This window comes from Ornithorhynchus anatinus, chromosome X5, assembly GCF_004115215.2.
Source record: "Ornithorhynchus anatinus isolate Pmale09 chromosome X5, mOrnAna1.pri.v4, whole genome shotgun sequence".
Lineage (NCBI taxonomy): Eukaryota > Metazoa > Chordata > Mammalia > Monotremata > Ornithorhynchidae > Ornithorhynchus > Ornithorhynchus anatinus.
Window position 1 is genome coordinate 44752394 of NC_041753.1, and position 26701 is coordinate 44779094.

The 26701-nt window shown below is 44.0% G+C and overlaps 1 protein-coding gene across 1 annotated transcript; it reads right to left on the reverse strand.

Annotated features, from left to right (window-relative positions):
* Nucleotides 1-4713: 4713 nt before the first annotated feature.
* Nucleotides 4714-26398, reverse strand: SNAPC3 (small nuclear RNA activating complex polypeptide 3). The gene is made up of 9 exons (XM_001507820.5): nt 26032-26398; nt 24317-24391; nt 22643-22727; nt 19478-19582; nt 17086-17235; nt 13690-13772; nt 12736-12900; nt 9884-9991; nt 4714-4982 (listed from the first exon to the last, which is right to left on the reverse strand). The coding sequence occupies exons 1-9, from the start codon at nt 26328-26330 to the stop codon at nt 4835-4837; spliced, it is 1218 nt and encodes a 405-aa protein (XP_001507870.1). The 5' UTR covers nt 26331-26398; the 3' UTR covers nt 4714-4834.
* Nucleotides 26399-26701: the final 303 nt, after the last annotated feature.

Here is a 26701-nt window from a genome sequence, read left to right on the forward strand (position 1 = left end):
TACTAAGTGCTTGGGAGAGTATGATGTAATAATAGACATTCCCTGCCCACAAGGCACTCACAGGCTAGAGGGGACGACAGACATTCAAATGAATAACAAAGAGTGCAAGCTGGGGTGTAGTGGGAGAAGAGAATGGATAAGGGGGAGATGATGGAGTGCCTTGAAATCAACTGTCACGAGCTTTTGCTTGACACAGGAAAGGGACAACCACTGAAAGTTTTTGAGGAGGGAGAAGGCAGAACAGTATTTTAGAAAAATGATGTGGACAGATGGGATTGTCTCTATTGCTGAATCGTACATTCCACATGCTTAGTACAGTGCTCTGCACATAGTAAGAGCTCCATAAATACGATTGAATGAAGAATGGAGTAGAAAGGGAAAAGAATGTAGGCAGGGGGAGCAGTGAAGAAGCTGCTGATGCAGTAATCAAGCTGGTATAAAAGACAAGTGTCTGGACCAGCTTGGTGGTCATTTGGATGTAGAGAAAAGGGGAGATTCTGGAAATGTGGTGGAAAAAGTGACAACATTTAGCAATCAATGGTATGTATTAAGCACCTACTGTGTGCAGAACCCTGTACTGAGCACTTGGGAGAGAATACAACAGAGTTGGCAGACATATCCCCTACCCACAAGGAGCTTACAGTCTAGAGAGGGAGACAGACATTAAATTAAAAATAATTTATCTGTACTGTGGAGCTGAAGGTGAGGTATTTAAGGAGTACAGATCCAAGTGCACAGGCGATGCAGAAAGGAGGGCGAAAAGGGGAAGTGAGGGCATTGTCAGGAGGGAAATGAGGGCTTAGTCAGGGAAACCCTTTCGGAAGAGATATGATTTTAATAAGGTTTTCAAAGTGGGGAGAGCGGTGGTCTGTCATATATGAAAGGGGATGGAGTCCAGGCCAGAGGGAGGATTTGGGCAAGGGGTTGGTGGTGTGATGGACAATTTCAAGGTACAGCGAGTAGGTAGAGAAGCTAAGTGTGCAGGCTTAGTCATAGTGAGGTAAAGTAGAAGGTGGGGAGTTGATTGAATACTTTAAAGCTTTAAAGTAGTTTCTGACTGAATACGGGAGTTGAGAGAGTGAAGGGAGTCGGAGATATTGACACGGTTGCAGCCTTCAGAGACAAAGGAGGAAGGTAGCATTGTCAACTGACAGGAAGCTAAGTAGAGATGGGGAATTGAGAGGGAAGAGTTATTCTGTTTGGGGCATTTGGGGAAATGTCCTGGAGGAAAGCAAGTGAGGTTAGTGAGGTAGATTTGGGATCCACCCACATAGAGGTGATAGTTGAAACTGTGGGGACAGATGACCCTCCCAAGGGGGTGAATGTAAAGCAGGAAGAGAAGGGATTCAGAACAGCTTTGAGGAACACTCACAGTAAGGGAATGGGAGGCAGAGGAAGAGAGGGCAAAAAAGACTGAGAAGGAGCACCCAAAGAGGTAAAAAGCAAAAGACAGCTCAACAGAATTCCAGCCAAGATACATAATGAAAACACTGCTGTAACATTACACCAGAACTGACTATACTCGGATGGGAATATGACACCATTCTAGCACCTCACCACCCAGAAATCTCTACTGACCAGCACTTCAGATAACTTCCACAAGAGATCACTGTGTGAGCCTTTCTGCTGCCTTTCCCAGCCCAAGCACACAGACCCCCTGGGGTGGGTGCAAATTAGCAAATAGTTTCAACTCACCCCAATCAATTAGCACCTTCAAGCCACTACTGTTCATTTTTTTTTTTTTTTGGTATTTGTTAAGCACTTACTGTGTGTCACATTGACATCTAAGTGTTGGGGTAAGTACAAGTTAATTAGGTCAGGCAGTCCCTGTCCCATATGGGGTTCACAATTTAAGTAGGAGGGAGAACAGGTATTGAATCCCCATTTTACCGTTGAGGAAAGTGAGGTACAAGAGAAGTAAAGTGACTCACCCAAGATCACACAGCAAGCAATTGGCAGAGCCAGGATTAAAACCCAGGTCCTCCCAGGCCCATGCTCTTTCCACTAGCCCAGGCTGCTTCTGCCAATGTAATTAGTAAAACAATCCTTTCCCTCAATCTCCCTGCCAAAGCTATTAAATTTCTCCAACATCCTTCTGTAGTAAAATTCTCCGATTATGCAAAAAACCTCAAGATGGTTGGCTCTGACTCTTTGTCCTTTCCAAATCCTAGATTGTTAAACTCCTCGAAGTCAGGGATCATGTCTACCAACTCTGGTAGTGTGCTCCCTCAACAGCTTGGTACAATGCTCTGCCCAGTAAGTGCTCAATAAATATCACTGATTGAGTCGTTTACTTTTAGATTGTGAGCCCCATGTTGGACAGGGATTGTGCCCAACCTGATTAAACTTGTATCTACCTCAGTGCTGAGAACATGGCAAATGCATAATAATAATAAACCCACTACCTCCATCCCCTGCAATTTGGCTTCTCCCCCCTCTACTCCACTGAAGCTGCTCTCTCCAAAGTTACCAATGACCTGTCCTATGCCAAATTGATCAGACTCAACTCCAACTCAGCAGCATTGGAGACCACCCGCTTCTCCTGGAAATGCTATTTAACCAGCTTCATTGACAGTTTTCTCTTGGTTCTCCTCCTACCTCTGTGCCCGCTCCTTCTTGGTCTGTCTTATTGGCTCCTCTGCCCACCCCCCCCACCCTCTGTGAGGGTCCCTCAAGGTTTATTTCTGGATCCCCTTTTATTCTCCACATACACCCTTTCCCTTGAGGAGCTTATCTGCTCCCACAGCTGCAACTACCATCTTTACACGTATGACTCTCAAGTCTACCTCTCCAGCTCCTTCCTCTGAGTTCTGCAATTTTGTGTTTTCTCCCGACTTCAGAACATCTCTAAACAAACCACCCTGTCTCATGAGTTCCTAACCATGGCATTATCCTCAGCTCATCCCTCTCATTCAACCCGCATATTCAGTCTGCCGCCAAATCCTGTAGGTTCCACCTTCACAGCATCTCTAGAATCTGCATCTTTCTCTCCATCCAAACTGCTACCACGCTGATGCAAGCATTTGTCATATCCCACCTCTATCGGATCAGCCCTGTCTCTAGCCTCTCCCCACCTCCAATTCATACTTCACTCGGCTTCCTGGATCATTTTTCTAACAGTTCTGCGCACACCTCCCCCCTCCTCAAATACCTCTAATGGTTGCCCATCCATCTCTACATCAAACAAAAACTCCTCACCATAAGCTTTAAGGCACTCAATCAGCTCACTCTTTATCATCTACCTCTGCCCCCCTCCCACTACAACTCAGTCTGTACACTTTCCTTCTCTAACACCAACCGACTTAGTGTGCCTCGATCTCATCTATCTCGCCGTCAACCCTTTCCTCACTCCTGCATGGCTGGTACTCCAACCCTCTTCGCTTTCAGCAGACCACTACTGAGAATACCCCTATCTTCAGGGCCCTATGTAAATCCCATCTCTTCCACGAAGCCTTCCCTGACTAATCTCTCATCTCCCCACCCTATTTACCTTCTGTACTGCCTCATCTTATGCACCGGCATCTGTACTCGCCCCAGTCCTGCCACACTTATGTACATATCCTTATAACCATACCCATTTCCCCTATTTGTAATTTACTTTAATGCCTCTCTCTCCCAGCAAACTGTTAGCTCCTTGAGTGCAGGGGGTGTGCCTACCAACTTCACTGTACTGTATTTGCCCAAGCGTTTAGTACACAGTACTAATTAAGCCCACAGTCAGCACTCAATGCAGCACCCAATCAGAACTAAGGAACGAGTGCTTCTATTCGAAGTAGCATGGTCTAGTGATGACGATGATGGTATTTGTTAAGCGCTTACTATGTGATGATGATGGTATTTGTTAAGCACTTACTATGTTCTAAGCGCTGGGGTAGATACAAGGTAATCAGGTTGTCCCTTGTGGGGCTCACAGTCTTACCCATTTTCCAGATGAGGTAACTGAGGCACAGAGAAGTCAAGTGACTTGCCCATAGTCACACAGCTGACAAGTGGTAGTCAGGATTAGAACCCATGATATCCAACTCCCAAGTCCGTGCTCTATCCACTGAACCACGCTGCTTCTATGCATAGAGCATGGGCGTGGGAGTCAGAAGGACCTGGATTCTAATCGCGGCTCTGCCACTTGTCTGCTGTGTGGCCTTGGGCAAGTCACTTTATTTCTCTGTGCCCTCAGTTCCCTCATTTGTAAAATGGGGATTAAGACTGTGAGACCACCATTATCATTAATACCTTTTAACAAATGAACTTCCTTCTTCCCATCTGCCCAATTTTCATTACAATAATACTTGCATTACATGACCTGAGAAAAATCTCTCCTTTTTGAATTGGTCACAACCCTTACTCTCATTATCTTCACATCAACACACACTGGCCACCCTGCCCTTAAAGGCTTTAGTTATTTCCACATCAAGTAAAGTTCTCAGTCCCCTGGGATACAAAAGTTACCTGGAACTGGTCATAGATTAATCACAGATACTTTGGGGAGGATAAAACTGATTAAATTCATTTCAGATTGCCAGCAAATTAGCTCAACTACGAAAAACACATTTAATGCTGGTCATTTAAAGAATGCCTTAATTTGTCATAATCTGCATCTCAAGGAAACTGCTCAATTTATGGATGGTCCAAACTATATAAAATCAACCCCAGCCACATTGATAATCCAGCTCGTGGACTAAAGAGGATTACACCAAATAAAAAACAAACAATCCCTGAAAAGAATTCACCATTAAAAAAGTTTAATGTATTACACACATAATTTTAGATCTATTTAAAGAAAGACTACAGATGTCAGTAGTATGACTTTTTAAAAAAACATATTACTGCAGGACTTTCAATTAAATATTCCAGGGTCAACATATGGATAAGCTAGGAACTCCCCTAGTTTGTTGCCTTCCCCACTATAGTGAAGCATTCGAAAGCAAGCATCACAAAAGAAGGAAGGGTCCTCTGGAGCAAGACTATCATTGTTGGTCACCCACCTGCAGTTAAAAAAAAAAAAAAAAGGTTTATCTTCAGCATAAAGTTTCCTCGAATAGAAAAAAATACTTTAACTCACATCCTTGAAAATGACAGATGAATATAAGGAATTATAATAATGTAATAATAATAATGTTGGTATTTGTTAAGCGCTTACTATGTGCCGAGCACTGTTCTAAGCGCTGGGGTAGACACAGGGGAATCAGGATGTCCCACGTGGGGTTCACAGTCTTAATCCCCATTTTACAGATGAGGTAACTGAGGCACAGAGAAGTGAAGTGACTTGCCCATGGTCACACAACTGACAAGTGGCAGAGCTGGGATTCAAACTCATGACCTCTGACTACAAAGCCCATACTCTTTCCACTGAGCCATGCTGCTTCTCCAAGGTAGTTTCCATCACTGCCTTTCCTCTTCAGTCTTACTACTGGACGTTTCTAGTACTCTTTCTACTTTACTGTTGCTACCCAGTGCAAAACAGAGAGCCTGGTTGTGAGTCCACAATGTGCTCAGCTTAATATACTTCTGAGAACAGTAGGTCGACACAGGATGTGGCTAAAGCGTGTGTTTGCACTTTAAAAAATTTTTATTTTTATGGTATTTGTTAAGTGTTTATCATACGCCGGCACTGTACTAAGCGCTGGGATTAATCAGGTTGGACTTAAGTCCCTGTCCCACATAGGGCTCACCATCTTAATCCCCATTTTACAGATGAGGGAACTGAGGCTAAGAGAACCTAAGTGACTTCCCCAGGGTCACACAACAGACAGTGGTGGAGCTGGGACTAGAACCCAGGTCTTTCAGACTCCTAGGCCCATGCTCTATCCATTGGAGAACACTGTTTCTCTAATGGAAAACTCATACCCAGGCAGAAAGTAATTCATTTCAAAGTATCCGTATGTATTAAATAGCATGAGTTATTTAGATTGCTTAAAATCTCCCCCACACCCAGGTGTGTCATCATTGAAAGCCTTTAGATGGGACTGTGTATATTATGACTTCCACCTAGGCTATCCTGTGTAAACACTGGATGAGGTACAGTCCAAATACAAATATGCAATACAAATACAAATATGCAATTGCTTCTAACAGCTCAATTGACAGCATACTCCCCAATTAACCAAATTCTTAAAATGTCTGAAAGGCAAAACTCAATTTTTAAGGAGCTACCTCACTGGAGGAGGGGAGAGAGGTAAAACAGCCAGGAGGAGGAGAATTCCTCCTGGGGCTATATCATCAGTGCTGAGAATTTCTGACTGAAGGACCACCTAGTGCCTCAGGAATGGTGGTCAGGCTCAGCAAGACATAGCTGACTAACAAAGGTGTTGAAGACTGCAGCGGCTACTGAGGTGGCTTCACGGTCTGAAGTCTTCATGGCTGGACTGAAGCCCTTCCACTGTGAACGATGGGAGATGCCATCATTAAGATGACACGCTAGGTTATGCTTCAAAGATAGCGTCAGAAAACAGAGGTTACTTTCTAATTATAGACTGTTGGAAAAAGCATACTTAACTGAAATGTTTTACGAGTAAGTCACAACAGGCAATGGATTAGATCAGGAACCCAATTTTGTATGGCTCTAATAGAGAGTTAGGAAAGTCACTCAGTGGGCTTGGAATTCCTATTACGCACATCAGTGATGCTTACTTTCAGCTGTGTTAAAAACGGTAGCTCTGATTTCCCAAATAAACCATACGACTAAACTAGAGATTCACACACACACAAAATATTTAGTGTGTAAATGTAAACCTATAGCTATAAATTGTGACTATGGATTACAGTTTTAACAAGAAAGCACATTTTCTAAAAGCTAATTAGACTTCCTTACCTCTAATTGAAATCGAATGCACCCTATTAAAAAATACAACAACCAAAAAGACCACTTTTCTCCCTTCCTCTTGCCTCTCCTGGGATGGAAAATTCTGCTCCAGTTATAGCAACAGCCTGCCAGTACTTTTCCATTTTATCATGATCGGGTCCCAATTAAATCGAGAGTTCTCTTTTCTCCCCTCACCTATGGAGTTTTACAATTTCTCTATATCAATAACAAGTAATTAACTTTGAAACCTCTACCAACTCTCTCCTCGATCCACTGCAATCAGGTTTTGCGGCCCCCTTCCCTCCCTGGAAACAGCACTCTCCGAGGTCATTAATAATCTCCTCATAGCCTAGTCTGATGGACTCCACTCTGTCCTCCTTGACCTCTCTGCTGCCCTTGACACTGTGGACCTCTCCTTCCTCCTTGAAACACTATATCAGATCTAGGTTTCGCCAACATGGTACTCTCTCCTGGTTCTCCCCGTATTTCTGTGACTCATCCTTTTCAGGCCCAATCGCTGGCTCCACTTCCACCTCTCAACCCCTTACTCTGTGGGATTCCTCCAAGCTATTCTGGGTCTCCTACTCTTCTCTCACTTTACACTCATTTTCAGGGAACTAATCCACTCAAATGACTTTAGTTATCACCTCTGTGTGCATGATTCTCAAATCTACCTCCCCAGTGCCGATCTCTTACCTAACCTACAATCCCACACTTCCCCTTGCCTCCAGAATATCACCCCTTGATGTCAACTGGCATCTCAAACTCGTCTAAACTTTTTTCCTCTTAATCCCACCCCTCCTCCTAACTACCCCATCTCTGTCGATAGTAACCATTCATTCATTCAATTGTATTTATTGAGTGCTTACTGTGTGCAGAGCACTGTATTAAGAGCCTGGGAGAGTACAATGTAACTATACAGACACATTCCCTGCCCTTCCCCAAAACCTGCAATTTTGGTGCCTTCTTTGATTCTTCAATGTCTTTCAGCTCCCATTTTCATTCAACTGCTCCATCCTGCTTGTTCTTTCTCCACATTTCCTGGCTCAATCCAGATACTACCCTCTCGTCACATCAGAGTTAGACTAGTATACCAACCTTGTCTTCCTACCTACCTCTGCAACAAGTAAAAACTCCTCCCCATTTATTTCAAGCTCTCTCCAGACCTCACTATCCTATGCATTCTTCTGCCAGCCTTTTTCCAAAATCCACCAGATCACTGCTCTTCCCATATTTGAAACCCTCCTCTGCAAAAAACAAAAACAACAAAAAAGCTTCTTCCAGGAAGCCTTTCTCGATTGATTCTCAACACTTAAGTCACATGAACGCAAAACCATGTTTAGCCCTTACATTCGTCATTTCTATCCTCTCAATCAGTAAGATTTATCGATTGGCTACTGTGTGTAGAGCACTGTACTAAGCACTTGGGAGAGTGCAATTGAATTAGTAGACACGATTCCTGTCCTCAAGGGGCTTACACTCTACTGGGGGAGACAGACACTAAAATTACAAATAGGAGGGTAAAGAAAAAGGGGGATTTGAGCATCAGTCAATGTTTAAATAATATGGTACCTAAGATATGTACTCAAGTGCTACGATGGTGTGAAAGTGCTTGCTGAAGTGGCAGTTGGGGGATGTCAATAGGGGAAGCCCTTCTGGAGATGTGACTTCAGAGATGTGAAATCTCATGAGGATTTCATGAGGATGTGATCTGTCATGAGAATTGGAAAGGAATTCCAGGCTGAGGGGACATGTGTCAGCAAGAAGACGGTAGAGGACAGAAGGGAACGAAGCCCGGTGAATAGAACTGAAAGGAAGAACTAAGAACTGCTGAGGTGAAGTGGAAAAAGAGATTGGATAAGTAGGAAGGGAGACGGCTGATGGACTGCCTATGTAGAGAAACAGCATGGCTTAGTGGAAAAAGCACGGGCTTGGGAGTCAGAGGTCGCAGCTTCTAATCTCGCTCCGCCACTTGTCAGCTGTGTGACTTTGGGCTAGTCACTTAACTTCTCTGTGCCTCAGTTACCTCATCTGTAAAATGAGGATGAAGACTGTGAGCCTCACGTGGGACAACCTGATTCCCCTGTATCTCCCCCAGCGCTTAGAACAGTGCTCTGCACACAGTAAGCGCTTAACAAATACCAACATTATTATTATTATTATTCTCTGTGCCTCCGTTACCTGATCTGTAAAATGGGGATTAAGACTGTGAACCCCTCGTGAGACAACCCGATTACTTTGTATCTACCCCAGCGCTTAGAACAGTGCTTGACATGTAGTAAGCGCTTAACAAAATACCAGCATCATTATTATTACTGCCTTGTTTTTCCTCCTGCTCCCACTATTTGTAAATAACAGACTGTAAACTCACTGTGGGCAGGAAACGTGTCTACCAACTCTATTATACTGTACTCTCCCAAGTGAATAGTACAATGCTCTGCACACAGTAAGCGCTCAATAAATATAATCGAGTGTCTATCCACCCCTTTAGAACTGCCAACTCCTGGAGGGCAGTGATCCTGTGCCTCGTTTCTGTTGTACTCTCCCAGTGGCTTTGTAGAGTGCTTCACACCTAGCGGCCACTTAATAAACATCACTGATGGTAACCTTAACTAATGAAGCTGACAGGCTGAATGTGTCTTCTGAGACAGATCCAGGTCTCACAGCCAAATCAACTATGGAGAACCGAATCAGTCACGAGGCTTGATGCCCCACTGATGCTACGCTTTGTCAATCTCCTACAGTACCCACTGGCCTTCTTGGTTTCAACATCTTTGCCTGCCCATGCTTTGCTGGAAAGTGCCATGTGGGCAGCAAAATTTGATGACAACACCGCAGGAAGGAGGGAATCCTGAATAGATGGCAACAGCCCTGCACTGGTTTTCTAAACACAGCTTTCATTACTGAAGGCAAAGCTCAACCCAGGAGATTTGCCAGAATGTGAAGGCATGGCCTTCGTTCCAACTTTTGAGGAAGCCACAATCACAATTCAAGACATAAATAAAATAGTCCTGTTACCAAAGCTCCTTAAAGAAAAGAAGGAGGAGACCTACAGACTACTTAGAGTAACTTGTCATCACTTACCTGGCTGTGTACATTTTGCAAACAAAACATTTCCTTGTCCACAACCAATGCTTCTTGATAAGTAGAGGATAAAGGTTCCTATCCAAGCAGTCATCACGATGTACAAGCCTATCACAGAAGGACAATGCATTTGGATATTACTGACAAGCCATTCTAGATAAACGTATGAAAACACAGTTACATCCAGCAAGTAGTTATCTACAACAAGTAGTTAAAAGACTGGGAGGTAAGGATGGATAGTACACAGTGCTACTCCATCTTCCTTATTCATTCATTCAATAGTATTTACTGAGCGCTTACTATGTGCAGAGCACTGTACTAAGCGCTTGGAATGAACAAGTCAGCAACAGATAGAGACGGTCCCTGCCATTTGACGGGCTTACAGTCTAATCGGGGGAGACGGACAGACAAGAACAATGGCACTAAACAGAGTCAAGGGGAGGAACATCTCGTAAAAACAATGGCAACTAAATAGAATCAAGGTGATGTACATTTCATTAACAAAATAAATAGGGTAATGGAAATATATACAGTTGAGCGGACGAGTACAGTGCTGAGGGGATGGGAAGGGAGAGGGGGAGGAGCAGAGGGAAAGGGGGAAAAGAGGGTTTAGCTGCGGAGAGGTGAAGGGGGAGTAGAGGGAGAAGAGGAGCTCAGTCTGGGAAGGCCTCTTGGAGGAGGTGAGTTTTAAGTAGGGTTTTGAAGAGGGGAAGGGAATCAGTTTGGCGGAGGTGAGGAGGGAGGGCGTTCCAGGACCGCGGGAGGACGTGGCCCAGGGGTCAACAGCGGGATAGGCGAGACCGAGGGACGGTGAGGAGGTGGGCGGCAGAAGAGCGGAGCATGCGGGGTGGGTGGTAGAAAGAGAGAAGGGAGGAGAGGTAGGAAGGGGCAAGGTGATGGAGAGCCTTGAAGCCTAGAGTGAGGAGTTTTTGTTTGGAGCGGAGGTTGATAGGCAACCACTGGAGTTGTTTAAGAAGGGGAGTGACATGCCCAGATCGTTTCTGCAGGAAGATGAGCCGGGCAGCGGAGTGAAAAATAGACTGGAGCGGGGCGAGAGAGGAGGAAGGGAGGTCAGAGAGAAGGCTGACACAGTAGTCTAGCCGGGATATAACGAGAGCCCGTAGCAGTAAGGTAGCCGTTTGGGTGGAGAGGAAAGGGCGGATCTTGGCGATACTGTAAAGGTGAAACCGGCAGGTCTCGGTAATGGATAGGATGTGTGGGGTGAACGAGAGAGACGAGTCAAGGATAACACCGAGATTGCGGGTCTGAGAGATGGGAAGGATGGTCGTGCCATCCACGGTGATAGAGAAGTCTGGGAGCGGACCGGGCTTGGGAGGGAAGATGAGGAGCTCAGTCTTGCTCATGTTGAGTTTTAGGTGGCGGGCCGACATCCAGGTGGAGACGTCCTGGAGGCAGGAGGAGATGCGAGCCTGAAGGGAGGGGGAGAGGACAGGGGCGGAGATGTAGATCTGCGTGTCATCTGCGTAGAGATGGTAGTCAAAGCCGTGAGAGCGAATGAGTTCACCGAGGGAGTAAGTGTAAATGGAGAACAGAAGAGGGCCAAGAACTGACCCTTGAGAAACTCCAACAGTTAAAGGATGGGAGGGGGAGGAGGCTCCAGCGAAGGAGACCGAGAATGACCGGCCAGAGAGGTAAGAGGAGAACCAGGAGAGGACAGAGTCCGTGAAGCCAAGGTGAGATAAGGTATGGAGGAGGAGGGGATGGTCGACAGTGTCAAAGGCAGCAGAGAGGTCAAGGAGGATCAGAATGGAGTAGGAGCCATTGGATTTGGCAAGAAGGAGGTCCTGGGTGACCTTAGAGAGAGCAGTCTCGGTAGAGTGGAGGGGACGGAAGCCAGATTGGAGGGGGTCTAGGAGAGAATGGGAGTTAAGGAATTCTAAGCAGCGATTGTAGACGACTCGTTCTAGGATTTTGGAAAGGAAGGGTAGTAGGGAGATCGGGCGATAACTGGAGGGGGAAGTGGGGTCAAGAGCGGGTTTTTTTAGGATGGGGGAGACACGGGCATGTTTGAAGGCAGCAGGGAAGGAGCCATTGCAGATCAACCGCAATGTAAAGAGCTCAGTTATTCATAGAGAAGAAGACAGACGAGATGATAAATAAGTAAACTTAAGAAAGATTTAGCTAGAAATGTCCATTTCCTTCCTACCAAATCTGGACCAGAGCTGAGAAGTCCCCACATTTGACAGATTTGAGATTCAATTCCCTCTTCTCCATTTCTACCCTTTGGTGCACATTCTAACTTGCAAATAAATGGTTAGATACACTACTAGGAGGCTGCAAGTCAACCAACCTTAGGGGGGTGCTGCATTCCCTGGGCAATAAGTCCCTGAATAATGGAGAGTTGAATAAGTTAATAAGATGGGACTGGTATTCTTCGGAACCTAGAGAGTAAAATGTTTTCCTCTCATGACAGGATAGGCCAGTTGTATTGTGGACTTTCTACTAAAAGAATGGAAACAGCACGTAGGTAATAGATAACTAAAGTGTAGAAGAGCACAGGGCATATGCAATACAATCAGATCGGACACAGTCCTTGTTCCTCATGGGGCTCCCAGTCTCGGAGGAGACTGATTTAAGCCTTATTTTACAGAAGAGGGAACTGAGGCACAGAGAAGTTAAGTGGCTGGCCCAAAGTCACACAGCAGGGAGGTTATGGACACAGACTAGGGCCCAGGCCTCCTGATTCCCAGTCCCATGCTCTTGTTGCCATCTACCCAGAAGAGCACCTCTTCTGGGCAGGGTTGCCTTGGCCCCCTGTATGTACAAACAAGTGTAAGCCAAGAAAAGCCAGGACTGGACACAGAAAAAGCTGTCCTAAACACCGCTTATACCTTATGTCTGTGATGATGAGAATATGTTCACAGTCTCCTTGGTGACAGTACAGGTAAGGAAAACCTAGTTTAATACATAAGTCGTTAAAGGTGAAATCCTCCATTTTAGCAGTCTGAAATTTTCCATAGCCTCTATCAAGGGATTCTGACCATTCGACGATTGATCTGAAAATAAAAAGATGTGTACTTACCATCAATAAGCCTAGAAAATGAGCCTAATCTTCAATAAGGCAGGAGCAGACAAACTATAACCACCCAGCTGACCAAATTAGAAGCCACAGAGCTGATAGAGTTTGCACACAGACCCTGCCAGCTTTGTATTTGAAGCATCTGTTGTTGGTATCTTAAGAACCTTCACCAGGATGGTACAGAATGGTACAAAACTGGAAAAACAATTGCTCTAGTACCACCTGAATATTGGTCAGAGGATACACTCTCAATTACCCAGTCCTGAACTTAGATGCTTTCTGTTTATCATTTGTTCATATAATGTTTGACAAGGACAAAATAAAGCAGGCTTGTAGATAGCTCCTTGCTCAGAGCAAATTTTTGTACCTCCTAGATGCCAGAAGGTGAAAATTTTTGGTGGGATGGAAATTCTTTGGGACTTGTTTGCAGGCACGACTGTGTATGTGTTCTTAGACAATAAGGGGATTTGGAAAAGAATATTAGAAGCTGGAAAGATTGCCTCAAAACACATTTTCTATTTAATTCTTTGGTGGGAAATTCCATCTTCAAGAAACACATTTATAGCCAATTCATTGCTCTGCTGGGGTAGGAAAAACTGTTTTTAAAATCTTAGAAAAGCTTAACTTTTGTCCCAAACTTCTAGACTGCCTTTGCTTAAGCAACTAAATAAGCAAAAATTCCCCTGGCTTAAATTCTTAACTTTTGCGGGCTTATTATAGCTGAATTCTATTTTTAGGAAAAGAAAGAACATTTTGTGAACTGTACCTGCTCAAATCTCTGCATTCGGGGAATCGTTTATCACTGTAAAATGTTCCTTCTAAATAAAAGAAAGCAGACTTGTACAGATCCTACAAAAGAAGAGGGGTTGTTACGGTGTAAGAAAACATGATGGACTTAACTGCATGAGACAGGTGTATTTTTAGAAGATAATATTTCTGGCGAAAGGTCTGTTTAGGACCCAAATCTTGTCACTCTAACCCTAACCTAACATAATGTGCCGGCCTAAAGTTAGCAGAGATTGTGCCAAGCCAAAAAAACTAATCGTTTGGACCCACGTGTCATTAGTTGGCTAGCTAGCATTTTTGCCTGACTGACAGTCCGCACTTCAGGCTTATTCCTCCCTGGCCCAATTTGGTCCAATAGAACATCTGATGGGGGGAGGTGGATTGCAGGCATACAGGAAATGGACTAAATATGGCTCTGATGTTGAGGGGAGGGAGTGGCATGGAGGGAAGGGGCGCGGAGGGATAGGGAGAGAAGGAAAAGTGCCGAGCCACCTGCTCCACAGCCAGTATCTGTCCATCAGGCAGACCCTTACTTACATCAATAGAGCAGCACACTAAGATTCCCTGACAGCAACCTCCCAACCTAAGGTTTCTACATCCATCTGTGCTGAATTGCAACAAAGTGCTAGTAGCAAACCCCATTGTTAACAAATCAGATATGATCACCTCTTCTGTGACACAAAAGGTTTGGTGAGAATTTTTTTTAACCTGCCATTAAGATATGAAGACAGGACCAGTGTGCTGAAAATTATGAACCCTGTTCTCTCAGTGCCTAATCCTACTCCCGAGTGGTAAATGAGACATTTTAGGAGAAGGCTTTCAGATCCCTAGTGCCTGTACTGTGCAAATGCTGCAGCAATCAAGAAATGAAACAAACCAATCTTTTTAATGGTGTGAAAAAGTCAATATGCCTCCCAAAGTGGCTAACTGACCCCAGGAAGAACTGTGGGTCCTAAAATAGCCACGCACCTGCATATGGCAAAGCTGAATTGGACAGCAAAACAGTTTTTAAAAGACAGTATTTTAAAGGGAAGAACCTCAAAATGACCATACCATTCCCTGATTTTTTGATGGAGCTAGAATTTAATTAATCCATCAGTGATATGTATTGAGCACTTACTCTGTAGAGAGAGCACTGTACTTAATGCTTGGGAGAGTTCAGTAGAGAAGACTGTCCTTAAGGGCAGGGATTGTGTCAATCTGGGGGTGGGGGAATGAAGGGGAGACAGCCTTAAAATAAATTATACAGAGGGAAAACAACAGAGTACAAGGATAAGTACCTAAGTGCTGTGGGGGTGGGGTGAGTACCAAAGTACTTAGGGGGTTTGGATGCAAGTGCATAGGTGATAAAGGGTGGAGGTAGGGTGGGGAGATGAGAGGCTGGTCGGGAAGGCTTTCTGGAGGAGGTGCTATTTTAGAAGGGCTTTCAAGACGGGGAGAGCGGTGGTCTGTCAGATGTGACAGGGGAGGGAGCTCTGGGCAGGAGGGAGAATGTGAGCAAGGAGTCGGTGGTCAGAGAGATGAGAGCAAGGCCCAGTGAGTAGGTTTTAGAGGAGTGAAGTGTGCGGGCTGAGTCGTAGTGGGAGAGGTGCGAAGATAGATTGTGGTGGGGGGAGGGAGGGAGAGTCTTAAAGCCAACGGTGAGGAGTTTCTGCTTGATGCACAGATGGATGGGCAATAATACGATAAAATAATAGTTTTCCCCATCTTTATTCAGTGGTGGCTGTTTTGAATTGCATATCGCTATATTTATGCTTGGCTTTATCGGAGGGTTTAATTACGTTGTTTTGTTCAGGAGCAATTTTGTGAAGAGCCCACTTCATAAAAAGCACACTAGTCCAGCTGGACTAGCGTCTACCAATACTGTTGTACTGGATGCTCCCAAATGATTACTACAGTGCTTCGCACACAGTATGCGCTCAATAAATACCAGTGATTGATCCAAGTTTCCCCTGAGTCATGGCCCATGGGCTATTTGCGAAATCTAAAGCGCGAGGCACAGAATGTCCATCTTGGATGGCACGGCTCAGTTTCCCACCACCTGGGCTACAGCTTGATCCATGTGTGCAGCGTTTGACCAAGTTTCCATGAGCCTGAGTTGGCTCTGCCCCTCCAAGCTGTGGCCAAACAATTTTGTCTTTAAACCATTCCAAAACACTGGGAACTTTGGGTATTTTAAAAAATAATAATAAAATATAAAAGCACGTGCTTGAAACTGTGCAGAAAGAACTTTCAATTATGTCTGTCTTAAGGACACATCAAATTAACTATTCATACCATTTGTTACAAGCAACTACGACATCATCCTAAGTAACCCACAAAAACTGTGTTCCTCTTTAAAACCCTCTCCCAGCCTCAAGATACGTTCACTCCTAAAAATGAACAAATAGTTCTTTGGGTACTATATTAATGGTCATTTTTTCATCCTCCCCACTTCTGGGGTAGAGATCAGTTTGAAGACACCAGAACAGGCTAACAGGATGTTGACAGCTGAGTGAAAACAAAGGTTGATTTTTAGATAGCAGAAGAATGAGAAATACAGTAATAACATGCTTGTTGAAATTTCATAGTCTTTTTCTTTTAAAGCCTTTAAATACACCACCAAGCCTCACCTAAGAAATGGCACAGCTACTGAACTCAAATGCCTACTATTGTGCATAATAGCCACCTGTGCAAAGAACTGACAATAACAGCCTCCTCCTCCTGCTATTGCAGACAGACATTAAATTTTACAGTGGAGAAAAACATGCATATTTTATTCAACATAATGACTCAAAAACCCCTCTCTCTCTCACACACAGTTTGTGCCGTTATTTTCCACCCAGTCAGAGTCCAGATTATCATATTCAAGAGCTCTTGACCCACAGGGCTATTTTCTATGTGTTGAATATACTCCAATATATGGCTGTTCTCCTTTACAGGCGATAGATTTTGATTTGTTTTCAACTTAGCCTAGAACAGGTGGTACCCAATTTTACTTCAATTTATATCTGCCATTCATTATTTTACATTCAAGGTTAAAAACAAAAAGTGTTGTGTGTCTGCTCCCAGAGCTCTGCTCTGCTTTTTTTTGCACTTCACTCTTGTGATGGCCATGTTAAATTAGCCCACACCCACAGAAAGGAAGAGAAACTTAAAAGTTGCTAGCTAAAAATGGGGTTTCTCATTCTGGGAAGGTTGGTCTGTTTAAGTACCAATCACCTGTTTGGTGGCTTTACCTAGGGAATGTCCAGAGAGGAGAATTGGGAAAAAGGAAGGAGGGTTAGCTACCGGGGGAAAAGGAGCCCCCTTATAACCAAGGGCAAATTAACCACTTTCACGGACTTGATATGATTTTTCTTTACACATTGACAAGTTTCCATGGAAACAATCCTACCTTGCTGATGTTATCAGGTGCCTGGTCAGGAGTGCTGCTGAATTCACCCCCAATCTGAAGGTCACTGACACAGGAAATGGAATCCCTGAGTTCTGTCAGCTTTTGACTGCCCAACACCAGCACTGTCTGATATGGCTTGTGTTCTTTGTGCTACAAATAAAACCAATAAAACAGCAAGTAAACAGATGTAGCCACAGGAGACCACGGGCAAAAACCACTGCTGCATCTTAACCCAAGTGGGAGTTGCCTCAGCATTAGATTCTCCTTTAGTCCCTCCCCAAAAGTTCTTACATCATCCTCACCGATGGTGTTTAATGAGAGCTTACTGGGTGCAGAGCATTGTACTAAGCGCTTGGGAGGGTCCAATACAACAGAGTTGGTATACATATTCTCTGCCCACAATGAGTCTACAGCCTTTGGGGGGAGAAGGGGGGAGGGGGAGAGACAGACAATAAACAGGGTCTATTTGGTAAACTGCACAGAAGTGTGTTTTTTTTTAATACCGGAAGTTTCAAAAGGAATATTTAGAAAAAAGTGACACTTTCTAACCATCCAATATCAATATCTTTTTCCCCCCCGCTTTTCAAATATCACTTGAAACCGATGGTGTTTTTATATGCAGGGCTTGAAAGTTTAGCTACCTGATCATTTGCCAGACCAACCAGAAAGAAGAGGAAGTAGAAGGCAGTTTTAGTTTCCTGCATTTGTGTGGGTCAAGGGTAAGCTGCCATCCACCAGCTGAGAGGCACTGTTGAAGTTCCTTTATGGGCCTTGCTCAAGGGAGTTCCATGAAATGGTCTGAGCCTGGGGCTCTTCCGTATATACAGTCAGGTAAGAGGCAAGTGGGTCTTCCACTGGGCAGGCCAGGTGAGGCTCAGGGCTGCTGGTTGATGACAGGCCAGTAAATTGAACACTAGTCCACTGCTGATCTGCAAGGGGTTGCCAGAGCCGAGCTGGCTTGGAGTCAGACACTCTCTGAATGAGAAATGAGTAGTCAGATGCGCCCCTCACCACATCTACCTGCTGAGCTCAGAGGCAGCCACTGGGCTCCACAAACTAATGAGCTGGGCAGGTATCAGGAGATGCAAGTCCTCACAGACTGGCTCTACCCTAAGGTTTCTGAGCAATCAGCATTCAATCTCCCACTCCCTACAAGGAGCAGCAGACTAAGAAGTGAGTCATTTTACAGAGAAATGAAAGGGGGAGCAGAGGGAGACCTAATGTGGGAGTCCTCTGAATATGGCTTTGCTCCCAAAACTGGCAACTCATGGGAGCAGAAGCCCCAAATGGGTGGACAGCTGTCTCTCTATAAACACCTCTGCAGGTGAGACTCAGCAGGACAAGAACATCTGGAACTGGTCCAGCCTCTCCCCAACTTGTTCTGTCAGTTCAATTCTCTTCCCTTTGTTAATCAAGAGGATTACGCTGGAGAGTCTCTGCCAAGGGTGCCTGGCCTTTCTACTTCCTCCTTTTTCCCTCTTCTCTCTATTCCCCCTTGCCTCCAGCAGTAAACAGCACAGGGTTTCTCAAGATATGACAGAACCTCTCTAAAGCACTGGGCTGGGGCATTTTCCAGGGGCGATTTACACAGAAAGTGAATGGGACAGAAACCAAAGTTATTTCTTTTGTTTCTTAATCAAGCTTTTGATCTACAGATTCTCCCTCGTCCCCTCTCCTCAACTGCCCGCCCCCCCCCCCCCAAAACCCAAAACACCCTCAATGATTTTTGAGACACTATGGGGTTAAAGTTACTTAGACTGTGAGCCCTATGTGGTATATGCATTGGATCTGACCTGCATATAGTAAGTGTGTAACAAATACCACTATTTTTATTTTTTCTTATTAATAAAGCAAGTCATGCAGGTATGAAATTGATGATACGGTTATATTTTGAAAGTGGAAAGAATAGAACAGGCATGTTTTCAATTTGTAACTTTTCCTTTTGGAGGGAAATACTAGTAGTAAATTACCCATTGTTTAGCTGGCTAATGAGTCAAATATTGTCAGGACAACTTTGACTTTAGATGTGCCCATGTGTGAACACATTTCCTACTGCCTCTAGGGCAAAAATAACTACATATGTTCTAGAAATGAGATACACATGCTTACTTTCATAACTGCTAGCCCTCTACTGAAAAGAACCTTGTCTGAGGCATATATCTGATTTCCTTGTGCAAACAAAGCACTTAAGACGCTCCGAACTGACAAGCGCCAAACCAATCTTTTAGAGCTCCTACATCACAGGGGTGTTGGCAGGGCTTATCTTCATTTTAAACTAAGGTTATGGAGGCAAAGAGAAAAAGAATTCCTGTTCTATGACAAGTGGAAACAACAACCATATTACAAAGCAGCCCTCATCTTTCCTGGATTACAAGAGGGTTTCAAAACTGACCTTATGAAATATTATTGGGTAGAAGACATTCAGAGATAGGATAAGTTCTCCTTCTTTAACTAAGTTGGCAGGATCCTTGGGTTTCTTTCCCATGGCATGTGATTCCTGTAGGGGAAGGAAGATGTAAAAAAGATGGCTGATGACAATAAGCTTATTGAAGTGAGATGTGGGACTGTGTTTACACATCACGATTAGTAGGATACCTAAATCTCTTTAAGTACTAGATGTTAGATACCAGATGCTTAATAGCTGGGAACATATACAGTAAAACCTCAAATACCATGACTACAGAAAATATGAATTCGCCAAAACATGGTTTACATCAAAAGCAGGAAGCTGGCTAGGGAATCTGTTGGGCCAAATGTTGGAATCAAGGGACAAATGGTTCATTAAGGGGCAAAAAGAGACTCAATGAATTCTGTAGTTCAGCATTTATTGAGAAAAATGTTCACTTCCCTCACCCAAATGGGTTTTTGTGGCAGACAGGCTAGAGGAACTAAATCAAATTGGGGTGACCACATATGTTTCAAATGAAATTGATAAACTAAATGCAAATACATTTCCTAGACCAAAAGGCACCCACCCAATTGAGAACTCTGAAGGAAATCAGAAGGGAAATTGTGGCATTTCCTAACCAAAGAGTGCAACCTCTCTCAGAAGTCTCAGAAGATACTTCTATATCTGAAAAATTAGTAGAATCTCTAATGAAGTTTAGGATCAGTAAGCACTTGGGAAAATGCAACCTGTTGAGGGAAAGATGGAATGGTTTTTGTCAGGGGAAAAGATACCTCACTAAACTGTTGGAGTTCCATGAAAGGGTCACTAAGAATATGGTTATGGGTAACTAGTGGAAATGCTACATTTAGATTTTTAACAAAACTCTACATCAGAGGCCTTTTAAAATAACCAAGTGAGCATGGGATTGGAAGGAATGATCTAGACGGACAGAAAACTGGCTGAAAAATAGGGAACAAAAAGTTGAAAATAGGATGGAAAAGTGGGTTCCCTCAGGATTAATTCTGGGATTGATTTTGTTAAGCATCTTCATAAACGATCTGGATGAGGGAGTGTGCAGTGAAATCTCCCAGTTTGTAAGGCAAAACTAAGCTTGTCTGGGTGGTAAAATGTCTTGTAGATGGGGATACAATGCAACATGATCTCATTAAGATAGTAAGAGGCCTAAAAAATGGCAGATGAGTTTTGATAAGAGCAATCAGTGGTATTTATTGAGCACTTATGGTGTGCAGAAAATTATACTAAGCGCTTGGGAGAGGGCAGTACAATAGAGTAGGTACACATAATCCCCAACCTCAAGGAGTTTATAGTCTAGTGTGGGGAGGCACCAAAATAAATTACTGATAGAAATAGCAGATTATAAGAATATGTACATAAGTGCTTTGAGGCTGGGGGGGGAGTATCAAAGTGTTTAAGGGGTACAGAGCCAAGGGCATAGGCGACACAGAAAGGAGAGCAAATTGGGTGGGGAAATGAGAAGTTAGCCAGGGTAGGCCTCTTGGAGGAAATATGATTTTAGGAAGGTTTTGAAGATGGGGAGCATGGTAGTCTGTCATATATGAAGGAGGAAGGAGTTCCAAGCCAGAGGGAAGATGTGGACAAGGGATTGACAGCAAGACAGACAGGTATAGATAATGTGAGTAGGGTGGTGTTAGAAGAGTGAAGAATGCAGGTTTGGTCGAGGTAGATTAGCGGGGTAAGGTAGGAGGGGGAGAACTCATTGAGTGCCTTAAAGCTGATAGTAAGGAGTTTCTGTTTGACGTGGAAACGGACGAGCAATGATTGGAGGGGTTTTTTTGGGGTTTTTTTTGATTGGGGAGATGTAGCCTGATCATTTTTTGATTGTTTTAGAAACATGATCCAGGCAGCAGAGTGAAGTATGGACTGGAGTGGGGAGAAACTTATGCAGTAGTTTGAGGCAGTTAAGGTAAGTATGCCTAGAGAAAAATAATCCAAACTATAACTACATGATGATGGTCTCTGAACTATTAGTCACAACTCAAGATTCACTGATGACTGATCCTTTAAATGTGTGGCAGCAGTCAAAAAGGCCACCCATACCCTGGATATCAGAAAATGACAACCTAGATGACCAAGTAAGTGTCAAAGCTTCCTTTCAAGATAGACAGAAAAAATCAAGACTCTTCAGTCTGGGACATAAATGATATTATCTTGGCATTTTCCATGACTCCTCCCTCTTTCAAGCCCCGTACCCGGTCTCCATGATCCACTTCTTCCTTTTCATCCAAACCGTCACCTCACTGATCCAGGCACTTGACTTAGCCTGGCTTGACAACTGCATCAGCCTCCTCAGTGATCTCTCTGCCTCCATAGCCCACTCCACTTCAATCAACACCTCATTCCGCTGGCTAGATCATTTTCCTAAAACACTGTCTTGCACAATCTCTCCATTCCTTAAAAAACCTCCAATAATTTCCCCATTCCTCTCTACATCAAGACAACGCTCCTGGTCATTGGCTTTAAAGGGATTTCTTCAACTGTCTCCCTCTTGCTTGTCCTGGATCTTCTCCCACTGCAACCCTCCTTATTCACCGTGCTTCATTCATCTGTCCCATTTCCTCCCTTCCCTTTCCTCCTCAGCAGACCCCATCCTCAGAGCCTTTCAAAAATTACATCTCTTCCAGGAGGCCTTCTCTGATTATCTTCAGATCCCAATGGGGAGATGAGAGATTAAAGTGGGAAGATGATGGTGAAAGCCCTTGTACACCTCAATTCTTCTCCCTTTCCATTTAGCAACTGCCCTGGGCTACTAAGGCAGGGAGGAGAGTGTGACCTGGCAGGTGGGAGCAAACTTGGAGCAGAATTGAGAGTGAGGTCAGGGCCAGTACTGACAGTAGGACTTGGACCAGCAGAAATGGGGTTGGAAGGAGATTGGGCTGAGATAGTGACCAAGACCAAGTGTGAGCAAAGAAAAAGTAGAGATAAAGAAGCCTGAGGTGTGGTTGTTGGGTTTTTTTTTTGCTCTGCCCCTGCTATGCATTCCATCCCATCATCAGGAAATTCTGTTAATTAAACATGCAGATTATGTGACAAACACAAACCAAGATGAGTTTCAATCCAATATAAATACATCCTAAGATCTAGTAAAGGTTCTTTTGAAAGGTCACAAAACAGAGAAAGGAATCTTACCATCTCGTAAGCAAATGTTTCTTGTCGACAAACACGATCCACAATTATGGTTTCTTCTCGGTGATCAAGCGCTTTCTTTCTAATCCTTTTGAAAATACGGGAAAACAAACTTCAAGTTACTTTTCTGGAATATCACAAATGTCTATGCTTTTGAAATTTTTTATGTAAAACCAACACTGAAAAATGCATGTGAGTATTTTAACCATTTATGTTGGGAAATACAGTTCACTAAATAAACAAAATAAAAAAACTCCTTAACACCTTATGCAATAAGAGGGGTTTAAACTGTCTTTCATATTTGGCAATGTTGCTGCTCCTGCTGCTGAGATTACAGCCATGGGTGTGAATTTTGTGGGGAGACAGTTTATTCATTCATTCAATAGTATTTATTGAGCGCTTACTATGTGCAGAGCACTGTACTAAGCGCTTGGAATGTACAAATCGGTAACAGATAGAGACAGTCCCTGCCCTTTGAGGGGCTTACAGTCTAATCGGGGGGGACAGACAGACAAGAACAATGGCAATAAATAGAATCGAGGGGAAGGGCATCTCATTAAAACAATAGCAAATAAATAGAATCAAGGTGATGTACATCTCATTAACAAAATAAATAGGGTAAAGACAGTTTCTTCTATATTGTACCCAAGAGAAGACAGTAGGGCACCTTTTCTAGATCCTTGCCTAATCTGAGTGAGCAATCACACTGCAAGACAGCCACCAAAAAGGGAAGTTGTAACCTGTGATCTTGGAAGAGAGAACTTCTGCAAGACCTCCTCAGCAGCAGACCTTACCGTGCACTCAATGGTTTAACTCTTACATTGAGTGCACTGTCAAATCCTGTCGTTTTTTTCCTGTGCAACACCCTTTTCACCCACTCTGCTAGCCCCCAATCAACCTCTGGTCTTGCCTAAGCTAGGTTACTGCAATAGGGCAGGGAACTTGTCTGCTAACTCTATTGTAATATACTCTCCCAAGCACATAGTAAGTGCTCATTAAATACCATTGATTGATTAGCCTCCTCTCTGATCTTTGTATCTTTTATGATACCATGTCTTTTATTTTCTCCTTGTTTCTTTATCTTCACCTCTGTTTCCTTTTCTCTTCTGCTTTTGTTTTTGTTGTCTCCCTCCCTCTCTGCACATAGTAGTTGTTCAATAGATGCTACTGGTTGATTAACTGAAACCCCTGGGGATGTAAACAGATAGGTGACAGAAATAAGCAAGGACAAGGTCAAGGGGAAACAAAAAGGAAGGAAATGGAAAATTCAATAAGTAGGTGGACAGTAGAAAGTTTATGGCTGGAAAACTGGTCAGTGTATGGGCATGTTGAAGAAAGTGTGAGAGAGAAAATCTGCTTTAAATCCTCCATATATAAAACAGATATTCAACTACATAGTTCAGTAACTCTTCAAATTTACTCATTTCATTACGTGGAGAAGTTTTCAACTGAAATTTATTTTAAAACATGACTTGCTTTTTTGCTCCAGGTTTTCTTTAAAATTCCACTAGATAATCTGTATTGGGCTATACACTCTGAGTTTTAAGATGATTTAACTTCAATTTATGACAAAAACCTGTCTCAGGAAATGCATTAATGTCTGCAGAGTGCTTTTATTACAATTATTGGGGATTTTTTTCCACTATGAAAACTGTGGAAAGCAAAATCAATCATTACCTTAATGTCATTAAGCTTGTATCTTCCGGAATGACTTCTGGATACTCTTCCTCTTCGCACTTTAACATGTCAAGGCTAGAAAAAGATAGTGATTGTAGATATTTTCAAAAGACAATGACTGCTGCTGATACTGTTCTCAACAGTAACAGATAAGTAAAAATAAGGTCTATAAATCAATATACAATCCTTTTATTCAATGTTTTTAAACAAAGACATATTCTTAAAGCAATTTTTAGGATAACTGTCATTCTAAAATGAAAACCACATGTAATTTTGGGCTTCTAACAGCATAGACGAGCCTTTTAATGCCATCAATTTGACCGATGAGATCATTATAGGTCATTTTCAATTTTACAAGAGTAGAAATTGCATGGCTTTTTGTGAGGGTCTCATCAAGTCGATGTCCTACACACATCAGGGTTTCAAGTTCGTGCCTTATATCAGGAATGTCAAACTTGCAGCTCTTGAGCCACATGGGGCCTTCTGTGAGAATGTCTGCGACCTACTAGGTTCAGCCAGCTGCAGAGGGAAGTGGGAAGAGGAGGACAAGGTGGAAGCCACCTATCCTCCAGCTCTACCAGCTCCTGCTCCACTTCCACTGGGAACACTGCATGCAATTCTCCTACTCTCGGCAGCATTAGTGACCCACTCATCCTAGAGCAGTAGCAAGGGGCCATATATAAAGAAAGCTACGTGCGAGGGACACACCCACAAACGCCGCCCACCCCCCAGCAGGTAGTTCTGTGCGCTTATTTATAAGACGTGTGTCTCATTCTCAAACCTGCCTTTTACTTCCCTCTAATTTTGGACCACCACCCCAGCCCTTAACACTGATTGCATCTATGTATGATGAATAAAGATAGCTCTATCCCCCAGTTTCATTTCCTTTCACTCTACTTAGTAACAATGTGTTAGTTTACTAATTCTTTAACTAAAAATCCAATGGTAATTTGCAACCTCTAAAAAAGCTTAGCCCACAATGAATGTATATTTGTTTAACTTTGGCCAAGTCACTTAGCTTCTCTGGGCATCAGTTTCCTCTAAAATGGAGATTAAATATCTGTTCTCCTTCCCCCTTGGACTGTGTGACCCAGGGGAGACGGGGGGCTGCGTCTGATCTGCTCGTCTTATACCTATAGCCGGGGCTTAATACAGTGGTTGGCACCTAGTAACAAATACCACAATTATTATTAATCATTAAGACACGCCTGCCTTACATGGGTCACAAAAACACTTGTTACTTTACCAGGGAGATAATGTGTCTGTTATATCGTTATACTGTACCCTCCTAAACGCTTAACACAGTGCCCTGCACACAGTAAGCGCTCAATAAATACGACTGAGTAATTTAACGAAAGGCGACTCAAAAACCTTTGAAAATGAACTGGGATCTTTAGGGCAGAGTCCCTGTTCCTCGCGGACGAAGGAGAGGGGGAACAGATACTTAATCCCCATTTTACGGATGAGGCAACTGAGGCACAGAGAGGTTAAGTGACTTATCCAAGGCCACAGGCCCGGCAAGTGAAATCAGGTCTCCTGACCCGTGCGCTTTCCAATAGCCCACGGTGATTCGCAGGAAGCAACACTGTATTTACCCACTTCTCCTCCCACCGGGCATCAAAAGGAAACAAGGGCAAATCTCACCGCTCGGAAGACGAGACATGATCGACTACCTTAAACGGCACGGCAGGCCTCTGTTTCCTTGGACCGTTTACCTGCACAGTTTCCGCAACTCTACCGCTGCCTCCGGGGCACAACTCAAATCCTGGGCCACCAGGGAATCTTCCGCGATCACCTCTAGCCCCTCTAACAGCGATGACTGCTGCGGTGCATGTAGCTCCGCCAAGGACAGATCCCCTGGCCCCTGCAATCGCTCCCTCCAGCAGCTCCCCAAGGTGCCCACGTGAAAGGGCCGCGTGTTCTGCTCCGGCAATTCGTATTCCAGAAAGTTGCTCTGTCTCCAGCTGCACTCTTGAGTGCTGCGGCTACCATCCTCCCGGCTACCCTCAGCCATGTCACTGACCTCCCTCTTTCCCTCGCTCTCTCCCCCTTCCGAACATTCGGCGAACGAGGCGCATTATGGGACTTGTAGTTTCGCTTATATGGCAGCCGGGCTGCAGCCAGGAAGGGAACACTACAACTTCCAGCAGCCTCCAGGGCTCGCCCCCCTTCCACCCACGGTCGGACCCGTCGCCGGTCGCAGAGTTGGAAGAGAAATCAGGTAGCAGGCGTTGCTGTGAAGAGGGAGGCCGTTGGTTAGTCGTTCCGAGCTCCCTTTGATCCTACAGCAGCGGCTCCTCGATTAGCTGTGAGACTGATAGGATGAAGGAGCCTAGCATTTATTAAACGAGTAGAGAAGCAGCGTGGCCCAGTGGAAAGAGCACG